Source organism: Populus euphratica, unplaced genomic scaffold (genome assembly GCF_000495115.2).
Source record: "Populus euphratica unplaced genomic scaffold, PopEup_1.0 scaffold101.1, whole genome shotgun sequence".
Lineage (NCBI taxonomy): Eukaryota > Viridiplantae > Streptophyta > Magnoliopsida > Malpighiales > Salicaceae > Populus > Populus euphratica.
Genome location: NW_011499894.1, coordinates 441,052 through 453,454, shown reverse-complemented (window position 1 = coordinate 453,454; position 12,403 = coordinate 441,052). Strand labels below are relative to the sequence as shown.

Sequence of the window (12,403 nt, the reverse complement as noted above, 5' to 3'; positions counted from 1 at the left end):
TGAGTGTATGCTTCATGCTGATTAATATAATCATGATTGTGTGTATTTTATTTGAATTTATGTCTCCATCGTTTATTAAAAATACTCACTCGAAGGAACATTGATTAAATTATGAACACTTGTTAATCATGCTAGACTAAGATTAGTTCTTTAATATCAAAACATGATCATCATAAATTATTTAACACTTTCGAATTTAATTGACCTAAGGCGATTCTTCCCCTGGTAGCTCAAGAAAGTAATTAAGTTTGCTCTGTGTTTAGCTAGATCCTGGTTTTATGTCTGCAATAAATCATGTAAATCTCAACAACATCCAAGACATTAAACACAAGTTAATCTTAATTTGAAGTACCTAACAGAGAGAACACTAGTATGTCAACTGACTGTCTCTTGTTGGGTCTAGTTGGGGAGATTAGATTTAGAAAGAAAAAAAATATTAGGGAGGTTAAAATTTAAATTTCTATAGCTTTAGGATTAGAACTATAAATTGTTCAGGGGAGGCTGGAAAAAAATAATTCTGTGTCACTGTCTCCATCCCTTTTGTTAACCCGAATGCATGGATTTGATTAGTGTAATTAATAAACAATTAACCACTAGTTAGGATGTCAACAAGAAGAAAAAAATCATTAACACTGCCACGTTTTTCTCTCCTAAACAAAGCAAAAAAAAATGAAAGTTAACAGCACAAGAATGAGCCCATGATCAACCTGGATTCAGAGATCAGGGACTTTTCAGTCATTTCAAGCTCCTCCCCCACTCAAAATACACACACATTTAACCTAGACAGTTGTATGTATAAAAAGGTCATTTTTAATAGGGAAATCGTGGGACCAATGGTTTCTATTACTTTATTGACTCGTCCTTGCCATTTTGTCATACAATCCTTCCTCTAAGCAGACAGCTTGTTTCTGTCTTAAAAATTTCTCCTTTCGTCCTGCCACTAAACAAATGTTTCTTGTCTGTTCTCCTTCCCCCTCTATATACAAGCTAACCCTCTCTTCTCCTCTAAACAGCTACACCAACTCCCTCACCTCTCTCTCTCTCTCACTGTCTGTCTCTCTTTCTATCTATCTATCTATCTATCTGTTTCTGATCACATCAAAATTAACATCTTCAATATTAATGGAGGAACTTATGATGAGGAAACAACAGGCAGCTTGTATCCCTACTTCAATTACTCCATCGCCAATCACCATGCATAAAAACTCACACACAATAGCCAAAGTCAAGCCAAAGATACGCATAATTCACATCTTTGCTCCAGAAATCATCAAGACAGATGTCGCGAACTTCAGAGAGTTGGTACAAAGACTCACAGGGAAACCAAGTGATCAAAAGGGGGGTTGCAGGCAGAAAGCAAGAAGGGCAAGAACACAAGATCAACCAAGAAACTGCAACAGCGACTTATGTGAAGAAAAGCCTGTTATGACCAAGAAAGTTGAGCTGAGAAGTGGGTTTGGGAGTAGTCTGGGGTCTAGAGAAAGAGTTAAGGAGGAGGAAGAAATGTGGAATGGAGCATATTCAGGAAGCTTCCTCGGTGGATTTACAGACTTGGATGGCTTCATTCAAGAACTTGGTGAATTTCCATTGCTGCCAATGGACGCTAATCACATACATGAGCTTGGACAGACTCAACTTGCCTAGATCAATAATGGCTTTCCATTTATTCCCTTGCAAAAGCTTGATTATATCAGGCTCTTTTTTTTACTTTTGGATATATATATTGTGGATCTAATTTAGATGGTTTGATTAACTGAGTTCTTCTGCATATCATTATGTCCATTTTTTCTAATTTTCCCAATCTCTATTTGATTTCTCTTGATTTAAATACAAGGGGACAATCTTCTTTTTATTTTTTTCTAACTTGTAGACCAGAAATTGCATTTTCTGCTATTTGAATGTGATAGAAGTAAATTGAAAATATATTTTTCTTAATTTTCCTAAAATTTCTGATTGCTCTTGTTTCTTTCATTTGGGTCGACGGGGCCATGACTCATGTCTTATCTATGAGGGTCTCTCTCGCTCTCTCACTCATTGAAGAACATATTTAGGGTTTGGTAGAGACCACACATGAACGTGCAAAACTCTCACACATTTATATATATTTGATCAATAAATTACTTTTCTTGCAAGACTTATATTGTGTTTCAAGAATTGATTTTTATTACAGCTAGCCATCTCTCATTAATATCTTTGTCCATCGTGCATGCATCTGTCTCCTTCTCTCTCTCACTCTCTCTAAATTTTAGCTAATTATCCACAATTATCACCATATATGCAGTGAATATTGTCGGGATCTTGAGTGACTTCAAAAATTAACCCTAAGGAAGCTATCTGTGTAGCTTCACTATCAATACTAGTAATTGTTGGAATACGACATTTGCAAGTCCTCTATGTGAAATCATTTTTCCTGCTAATTTGAAAGATTATCGATAATCTTCGATTAACAATTTCTTCAATATTGTAAATTTTCAATGGCATTGTTTATTATATATCCCAAATTGCTTTTTTAGAGTAAAATAATACTTACCTTTTTTTTTGAGAAGTAAGTATATATATATATACACGCATTTTAATTTTCAATGGCCACTCAACAAAATCTACAACACCATATATTAATATACATAAGAAAAACACAAAACGAGCAAGTAATCTATTCGTCATATAGAGAAAGCAACTCCCACTATAAGTAGTTTATTAACTTTGATATGCATATGTTTTTTTTTTTGTTCAACTATATATATATATAAATTAACCAATAGATATTAATTTGCAACAATTAAAAAAAATTAATTTCTAAAGCTATCAAGTACTCGTATATGGATTCATGAAGGATTAATAAATTGATTCCAGACTGAAATATATATCCTTGTTGATTATAAAGTCTAATCTGTATTTGGCGATGTAAAACTTATATTGTCTATTTTAAATGCGTCGGTAGCAGAATAAAACGACAGCTTGATTATAAATATGAGAAGAAGAAATCGTTCGCTCTTTACAAATAAAACCCAAGTGTGTTGGTAAGATTTTTATTAAACAATGACTTGGGAAGAACAGTCACAAGTAAACGATTTTCTAAACTGTACGCATTTGCAAATTGCTGTCTTACTAGTTAGTGTTTGAGGCGGCTCGTCAAAAGGCAATTGAACCAGTACCCTTACCAAGAGCTAAAGGGTAACTTACTTGGCCATGCGTTAATGTTGAATATTTCTTAATTTGACGGCTTGGACCAGTGATCTTAGGCCACAACACCTCTTGGATCGATGAGGTTTTGTAGAAGGAGATCCCATCGCCATGGCAGGAAGAGCTAAGATTTAAATCCATGAGCTCCCCATATTCTAGGCCATGATCAAGTCCTAATGCGAACACTTGCAGGCCGAGGTTTACAAAGGTTCCAATGGGGTTTGAAAGCGTTATGGGTTCGAGGAGGGATTGTTTCGGGAATGGCATATCTGATTCTGACTGGTAAGGCTTGCCATTAGAACCAGAAGCGAGCCCCCGAGCAGTATAAAGGGATCGGAGGCCATAGGCTTCCACTATTTAATTTGTCGACAAGCCGAGAACAATTTACACAAGAATGGGAAGAAATCATGATTTCACAGATATCAAAACTACAACTAAATTGTAAAGAGATTTCTGTTTTTAATATTAAACTATAAATGCTAATTATTCTAATGTTAATAAGGCACACAAAATTGTTAAAATAATAAAATAAATCAGACTGACTAATAAAACTCGAATTAAATAAAACTCTCTTGAAAATAAGGAAAACTCTGAAACGTCAGCTTAGGTCTGAACACAACTTCATATGATGACATTTAGCTGACCTTTAGAGAACAAAGTTTGTAGAAATGCCTTCATAAAGTCCCAGCCCAATCTATCAGTCATATTAAAAATATTTATGTTCGTTTTCATCAACAAGCTTGATTTACTTATTCGTATTTCTTTTTAGATTTGGACCTGTCAATCTGGTTTACAATGTAATTTCCACTACAGCTCTCCCATGGTTACATAATGCAAGTCAAAGGGGCTAAGCATGCATGTAATCAATAGAATCCTCTTTGGAGATCGCCATTCTCGTTGCTTTCTTGCTTCTTCTTTTTTTATGTATAATGTCAATGTTCAGTTTCTGAGGCACTCTGAATTTGTTAAGTTGAAATGCCATTCAGATCTTTCCGACAATCACAAATTAAGAACACCATAAACTGATCGGCCCATCTCTTTGGTACCACAAATTTTGATACCTTCCCTCCCACTAATGGCTATTTCCAGCATTATTAACACCATAAACTGATCGGCCCTTCTCTTTGGTACCACAAATTTTGATACCTTCCCTCCCACTAATGGCTATTTCCAGCATTATTAATGGCTGTTGGCGATTGCCAGCCATGAGTTCTGCCAAAGTCAAAGATACCCGATTAGAAAACTGGGATGAATATCTAACTACATATGTATTGGAGTCCGAGGAAAGCCCAGAGTAGGAAGAACATGGACAAGAGGGCAAAAATCCCTCTCTCCAAGTGACGTAAAGGCAAGCTTTCGAAACAATATGCGTTGAGGTTTTAGAAGCATGACAGCAAAGCACATTGTCGCAACACCGCACGGCATCCTCGTAATCAATCATATTCACACTTCTCACCAAACTCTTAATATATTTTTCAATCCTCTACAACTTTTGGCAAAAGCTTTCATTTTCAAGCTTTTGTTAAATGATTTTATGCTTCGTACTATGGAACTGTACAGATTGCAAGTGGTGTGGGAAATAGAGAATTGGACAAAACCACGAGGGTTGAAATATGCGCAGATGGTGACCCTAAAACAAATCCACAGTATCTACCCACTAATATTGTATAGAAACCAACGACATGATTTCAGTCAATTAAACCTTGAGAACATTTCTGAGAGGAAAGCTTCATTAAGCTTTGTCAGTGAAGCGTTATATTTCCAATCAGCAAGCATTTAATGAACAAAATCAAATGAGCAAATAAGCATAGAAGGGAATGAATCCCCCATCTTATTGAGAGTGATTGAGAGAGAGAGAGATTGTTGACTCTACATTGTATTAGAAGGTGGAGAAAAAATAATAAACAGTCTGTTTTCAAACTCTAGCTCTCATACTCTGCAATGGGTTCTGCCATTAGAGAGGCTGGTGCCTCCAACCTTGTAACAACTTCGGGTACTCCAGTAGAATCCCTTAGAATCTGCGTAAAAAACCAGGAAAAGACTCATAATTAATTTGATAATGTCTACCCTTCCTGGTTCACGTTCCTACATATCTGTCACAAAACTAGCTGCTAATTCTTTGAGATTATCCTTTTCTTTCGCAAATGAATAATGTGGTTAAAATATAGATTTATGTCCATGCAAGGTATTTCTGCATGAACATCCTTTGGCAAAGCAATTACAAGTGATTGTATTTCACAGGCTATATCTGTACCGAACACGTACCATATTATGTGTTGAATCTAAAATGGCCACAAGAGATGATAGGAACGTGTAAGGAATGAACACCAAATGGACAAATTCAAGCTTCTTATAAGAGAGCCAGGAGAAAAGCTAGGAGACATCATTTATATGAACAGCCTCACCCATGATAGTTCTTCTAGTTAATAAGCACAATAGATGGTAGTCTAGAATTCCTAAAGATTCTTTTCTTTTCTTTTTTACATTATCACATGAGAAGGAAACATCACATGTACTTTTGAAATTTTCATATTTAATTCCTTTTGCAATTTATGCAAAGACTATTCTTGAGGTGCTAATAAAACAAAATTCAGATGGCAGATTAATCCTATATATATGCACTTTTCATCCACTTTTGCAATAAGAACACTTGGATTATAATCTAAGGACAAGATGCTTATAACTGCAAAATGATGCGATAAATCATATAAGTTGAATACTTACAAGTATCTCATCATCAAGATAAGAAATCATGAAGAGTCTCTGGAAAGTACTAGCTGCAGGCATAGAGAAATGAACTTAGCAATTTACAAACATCCAAGCATGAAAAGCACAGCATCATTAGGTATTATAACCTTATAAACCCTGAAACTCGAGTTTCTTTTCATTCAAAATTTGTTGCATTAAGAGGGATATTACAAGTAAATAACTCCCAGTACTATGAAAAAAAGAAAAGAAAATTAGAACTTTGAAATGAGATCATCATCCCGTATTCCTAAATCAGTTCCAAGGGATCCAATATATTTAAAGAGAGTGGAATTTCTAGACCCGTTACACTTAATGGATTAGAATTAATCTCCATTGCTAATGACATCATAGTAGGTCTAAGAACAACACATGCACAGCACACATAAAATGTCTGACTATTTATCATATACACTGCAAGGTAAACTTTTTTAAATACAGTATTCTAATACCATCCTTGGAATAGCGATGGAACACAATTCAGAAAAACACAAAAAACTGTAGATGAATTTAATTGATGATTATTGAGTAGTAGATAAAGAACTAATCAATGATAAATTAAAAAGAAAAACAGTTTTATTTGAAAATTCTTACATATCTACAAATAATTAGAAGCACAAATGAAAAATTTAGAGATGCATATGATATTCACAAACACCTCAGGATAGGTTTCCGACTCAAAATTTTGATTGTTTTTAAGAAGATTGGCAGAAACATTGCATATAATAGGCAGAAGAGCATAGAAAGAGTTAGACATCCTGAAATGTAGAACAGATGAGCAATGAGAATTTCAAGCTACAATTACAGCGTTATGAGTTGCTAGAAGGGAGCATCCCTAAAAAGTCCAGGACAATGGAAAGTTGAAGTTATTAGTCAAAGGGCTGGGGTACAGGGATAACAAAATGCCTGCGCTTCAGACCTTATATGGCTTGAGGTCCAGTGATTCTCTTTTCTTCTTTGCTGGCTAGGAAGAAGAATGCTAAATAAGATAGAAAGAAATGATCCAAATATCAAAATGCTTACATAGAGGAATTTTCAGCCCGCTAGAAAAGGCATCCCTAATAGAAACAGGAATCTGTTGGACTGTGCTAAGAGCCTGACCAAATGCACCTTTTAGCTGTTCAGGTACTGTTTCTTCAATGACTGTTGGTGTCTCAAGGATCCCTTCAACATATTCCTCTTTCATTCTGAGAGGTCCCTCCACTGTTAACTTGGAGGACAGAATGAATTTGCTTTCTATCTGCACACAGAAGAATTCAAACCAAAGCTCAGAAGCTTAAAACAAGAACAAACATAAATTTAAACGGTATCAACTGGAGGTTGTCTTCATCTGATCGTGGTCGCTATATCAATTCCATGATATTTATGGTTACTCAATTTCCATTACACAGATATCACTATCAGCAGTATGTCATCATTATAGATGTCAATTTAAGCAATAGTTAACTGTAGGACACTAGTTTTGAGGTGTATTTTGATCGGGCATAAATTTAGACCCTGCCACCTTGGTTTTAACTCAACTAGCCAACATCTTTATGAAGTACGCATCTCAGTAAGATTCTGCTTGTAGTATGCAGGTATAAGAAACTTCTCCTTTATTTTTAAGAAATTTAGTGCAAGGATGTTTTTCTAATTTATTTCATTGATCACACGTTTTTGCAGATATTGCGACTAGGGCATTCAAAGATGGAAGGATACCGAGTATAATAGTTTCATATGTGCAGTAACCTTTGCATTTCCTTCCTTAATCACCACGTCCATTTTGGACAAATTAGCCAAATTTGAAGGAAATCTCCTGCAACAAGCAAGACAATCAACTGCCATTCAAATTGACTAACCCAGTTGAAGTTAGGATTCCCATGTAAGACTATTGCAACAATAAAAATTATCACATTCCTCATAGGAGTTAGAAAAACATGAAAAATGAAATTTAGAAACAAAGACTTGTCAATATGGTACTCACTCAAATATAAAGCTGGCAGCAGATAATCCAGGGCTTCTGGCTCCAAACCACTCAAAATTCCATCGACCTTCCAAAAATGGTGACCTGTATATTGTTGAACAAGTAAACATCTCACAAAAACAACGTAGAAGCAAATTGAAGTGCTTTGTTAAGCACCTACGTAGTTGGTCTAGGTGTTGGATTAAGCCGCTCAAGACCAGTTATTCTCTCATTCACATCAATCCGCTGCATATCTGTTGTCTTTCCAGTGACCAGAGCTTCAAATCCCCCAGAATCTTTGAACTACAACAATAGCATAGCATTAGACAAACATTGAAAGAAAACCTTAACAAACATCAAGAATTTCCAAAGCCATACAATTTACTGTTTTAATCAAACAAACTATAAATGATCAACATTTAAAGCAAGGATATTGGTGTTTTCCATGTGAATAAGGGATTCTTTTTGAAGCTTGAGAAAGCTTATGAAGCTTAGACCACTAGCTTGGAGTCATACTGATTACATCATTTTTAATGGCAAAATGGCATTCCTTTGGTGGGACAATTGGCGCCAAGGGCCTATTGATCCAGGCTTTTGGGCAAAGGTTTGTTTTTTATTCAAATATCCAAGAAAATGCAGCAGTTGCTGCTGTTATTCAAGGAAATGATTGGACATGGCTTCCTGGAAGATCTGAAGCAAAGGCAGAATTACAGACAACCATTTGTGACATAATCTTTCCCTGTTCAGAACAAGTTTCATTGGCACAAACTGTTGCGGGCCCTCTTGACACATTCCAAAAAACATGCTTTACAGCTCTATCAGCTGTCCTAAAAAGGCTGCATCAACAAACGAAAGAAAGATATATACAGGAAAAGGCATTAATCCTGTCCATTCCCTATGTAATCAAGCATCACAGAGCAAGAACATTCACTTATTTTTCTCATGTCCAAATGCAAAAATAATTTGCAAGGAAAATAATCTTACATGTGGATTGGGATACTAAATTTTTTCAGTCCAAGAATAATCTGAGAAATAGCCATTTGTGTTTTTTATTTTTGCTAAAATTCACATCCCATATTCGCATGGCTTCATGTATATGCTATCTTGAAGGAAATGAATCATTGGGGGGTTATTTTTTAACAAAGAAAACAGGTTGTGAAGGTTAATAGAATGGTTCGGGATATTTTGATCGGAGTTAACATTTTCTTTTTGCAGGAATTGGGGCATGGCGCTCTTAGCTACTTCAGTTTTATACAGTTGATTGTTCAGCAACGTTTTTAGCATAAATAATAATAAAAAAAAAAAAAAAAAACATGTATATGCAGATGTCCATTCCAAAAAATTCAATTGTACACATACATCATTAAATTGCATCGAATTTAACCTCAAAACAGAGAAACGAATAAAGTTTCTTATAATCTAAGGAAGAGGAGAGAGATGGAGAGTAATTACAGCGAGAAGCAGAGATTCCTTAGCAGCGAGCCTCTCCATTTCCTTAGCATAGGTTGCTGGAGATCCTCCTTGTACAGCCTGCTGTACCATAGCGGTGCAGGCCATTCTCCGGCGGATTCCCCGGTAGTCGGAGCTCCTCCGGCAATTCTCTGGTAACTTGGTCAAAGATTGAAAGGAACAAAGCGAAGGAGAAAGCCGTGGGCGAAGAGCAGAGATTGAAGGAAGTGAGCATCCCTGAATTAAGGAAGATGAAGAAGCCATAAATTTGAAGAGCAGCTGAGATTTTTCTTTCGTTACTGTGTATTGTCTTCGTCTGTTTTGTCATGGTTCAAGCAAGAACCGGGTTTTACTCCTTTTTTTTTTTATCTTAAATAAATATATTCTATATTTGAGAATACATGAAAACAGCAGACACGTTAGATGTGATATAAGCAAATTATAACTCAGTTCTTGTTTTTCACGAGGATAATGAAGTTAGTCCTTTAATTTTTTTTCTCAATTTAAAAGCATTGTGTTAAACTCGGCTGACAGGTTGTTAAAATCACGAGTAAGTATTAAAATTTTATGATTTTACAAATCAACATGTATGTAACATGTTAAATTAAACTCAAAACTTGAAATCAATTAAATTAGACTTAACTCATTCAAAATCGGTAAAATTAATAAACTTGGTCTAATTTTACGAGTTTATTAAATTTATAACATAAACCATGTTAGGTTCAAATTTAATTTTAAATACCTACTAACTAGTTTTGCAAGATTGAGCATATATTTCAAATTATATATTAGATAAAACTAAAATTTTACATTGAAATATTAGATATATAAAAATATATTGTGATAAATTTTAAGATCAAATAGAAATAGGTAACATAATATTTTAGATGGTCAAAACTAGCAAATTAATATGTTAAACAAGATCTTCGTGTACTGTCTGGGACATCTCTAAAACTATTAGTAGAATTTTGATTCGATTAAATTTGAAATAGAAACTAGATATCTAAAATTTTCTAACTATATATTGTATGGTTAGTAATTTATTCAAACGAGAAAAAATAATATGTTTGAAATTAGAATTTAAATCTATAGAAAATATGCAAAAATTGAATATTCAAGCTACATAGAAGAATTTTAATATGAAGATTTTTTTTTACTATTCTATTTTTTTATTTGTTTAAATTTAAATAATTATTTTTAATTTAGATTTTTTCTAGAGTATGAGACATTGTTTAGGGATTTATTTCATTATTAAATTTATTTTAGTTAATTATTAATTTAAATTCATTAACTTGAAACCCAAAAAAAATCTATCAAGAATTATTGTGATGAGAACAACCAAGTTGTCATTAAATTTATGTGTGCTTCCTACCTTTCAGTAATTCTCTTATATTGAGAAATTTTATTCTAAGACTTTTTATTTCTTGATGTCATTAATTTACCGATTCATATTATTTATCTTTTTTATTTTATTTAGATTACTTATTGATTATAATATTGTTAACTTATTTTATTAGATTTTTAATATAAATTAATTTATTGACTAGAATTATCAATATGTAATTAGTTTAAAAAAAATTACTTATAATTTTACGATTCAAGTTTATTTTGTATTGTGCTTAATTTATAGTTTAATTACAGAAGATATTAACTTTATTAAATTTTTAATGATTAGATTAATCCGGCTAAACCTAATAAGTTAAAACTTAAAAAAGAAAAATAATTATTTTAATAAAATTTATAAATTTTAATTGATTTGGTGACACTAGTTAATAGAAAAACTCAATAACTCAAGTTCTTTTCCAAGTTAATTATTGTATTATATTTTATAATTAGATTTAAAAGGGCTAGATATATAATAATAATCTTATCAAAAAATAAATAAGAATGGTTCTTGTCTGTCCTATATTGTATGATACGGAATTATATTAAAAATATTAAGCTAAAATTCTAAAATGATAAACAACTAAGAAAACATAGAGATATAATAAAAGCAAAGATAATATGTATTTACGTTTTCAAAGAATTTTTAAAAGAAATTATTTTTTTATTTTAAATTAATATTTTTTATATTTTTAGAATATTTTAATGTGTTAATATCAAAAATAATTTTTAAAAAATAAATAAAAAATATTATTTTAATATATTTTTCAATAAAAAAATCTTAAAAAGCAATCACAACCCACTTAAATTAGTTACTGCACCTTTACTAAGTGAAAAATCTACAAATCTTTCTTGGTAAGAGAAACTTTAATTACCACTCCCTGTATAATTAATTCACTGAGGTTCCGGTGTAGTATTTGACATATAATATAACAAAAATAAATAAATATCATGTCAACTATTTATTTCTTTCCTCTGAAATTAATTATCCAAGAATATCATGTATTCAACTTGAAGAGTAGTATTATAGAAGGTATTGCTTTAACAAGTAAGAAGCTTTGGTGTGGATCATTAAAAAAAAATTAAAAAAATTAAAAAAATTACTAGTTTTATTTTACATCCATAACTTTGAAGGCAGACGGAGAAGGTGTGGATCGCTAATCTGTTAATAGCTAAAACAACTAATTTATTAATTTCTCGAAATTATAAGGATTAAGTTGCAATTTACTTGGGAGATTAAGTGAAAGGAAAGCACAGGCATGTCGAGTGGAGAGGAGGAGATAGCGTGACAAGAGAGAGAGCGAGAGAGAGACAGACAGCTACTTAAAAACATTAATGTTATGCCCACTTAAAAAAAAAAAATATTTTAGAACCAAAATATTAAAAATTAAGTTTTGATCCCTTCTAGAAAGACTTTATTAATTTCAACCCTTTAAAAAATTTTATTAGCTAATTATCTTATTTTTTTGTTGGTGTTGATATCATATCTAAAAATGATTTTATTAAAAATATATTAAATTATTTTTTATATTAACATATCAAAATAATTTAAAAACATAAAAAATATTTAACTTTAAAAATAATATCATTTTCATCAGGTATCATTTTTATGGCATATGGAGATGCGGGGGATCGAACCCCGTGCCTCTCGCATGCAAAGCGAGCGCTCTACCATTTGAGCTACATCCCCGTTCGGGTAAG

At 32.8% G+C, this 12,403-nt stretch overlaps 2 protein-coding genes and 1 non-coding gene across 3 annotated transcripts; 1 reads left to right on the top strand and 2 right to left on the bottom strand.

Annotated features, from left to right (window-relative positions):
* The first annotated feature begins 900 nt into the window (after window positions 1-900).
* Window positions 901-1,770, top strand: LOC105131773 (uncharacterized). The gene has a single exon (XM_011034915.1). It carries the CDS (start codon window positions 949-951, stop codon window positions 1,642-1,644), a length of 696 nt encoding a protein of 231 aa, XP_011033217.1. The 5' UTR covers window positions 901-948; the 3' UTR covers window positions 1,645-1,770.
* A 3,131-nt stretch (window positions 1,771-4,901) lies between these two features.
* LOC105131772 (probable plastid-lipid-associated protein 13, chloroplastic) lies at window positions 4,902-9,665 on the bottom strand. The gene is made up of 7 exons (XM_011034914.1): window positions 9,323-9,665; window positions 8,052-8,173; window positions 7,892-7,975; window positions 7,627-7,723; window positions 6,952-7,168; window positions 5,908-5,960; window positions 4,902-5,201 (listed from the first exon to the last, which is right to left on the bottom strand). Exons 1-7 carry the CDS (start codon window positions 9,581-9,583, stop codon window positions 5,106-5,108), a joined length of 930 nt encoding a protein of 309 aa, XP_011033216.1. The 5' UTR covers window positions 9,584-9,665; the 3' UTR covers window positions 4,902-5,105.
* A 2,654-nt stretch (window positions 9,666-12,319) lies between these two features.
* On the bottom strand, window positions 12,320-12,392 carry TRNAA-UGC (transfer RNA alanine (anticodon UGC)). The gene has a single exon. It is a non-coding gene; the product is annotated as a tRNA-Ala (tRNA).
* Window positions 12,393-12,403: the final 11 nt, after the last annotated feature.

Coding starts and splice junctions, on each gene's coding strand:
- LOC105131773 (XM_011034915.1), top strand. CDS start 949: ATGTTTCTTGTCTGTTCTCCTTCCCCCTCTATATACAAGCTAACCCTC.
- LOC105131772 (XM_011034914.1), bottom strand. CDS start 9,583: ATGGCTTCTTCATCTTCCTTAATTCAGGGATGCTCACTTCCTTCAATC. Junction 7,724..7,891: donor GCTGCCAGCTTTATATTTGA/GTGAGTACCATA, acceptor TGCTTGTTGCAG/GAGATTTCCTTCAAATTTGG. Junction 5,961..6,951: donor CGGGCTGAAAATTCCTCTAT/GTAAGCATTTTG, acceptor CTATGCCTGCAG/CTAGTACTTTCCAGAGACTC.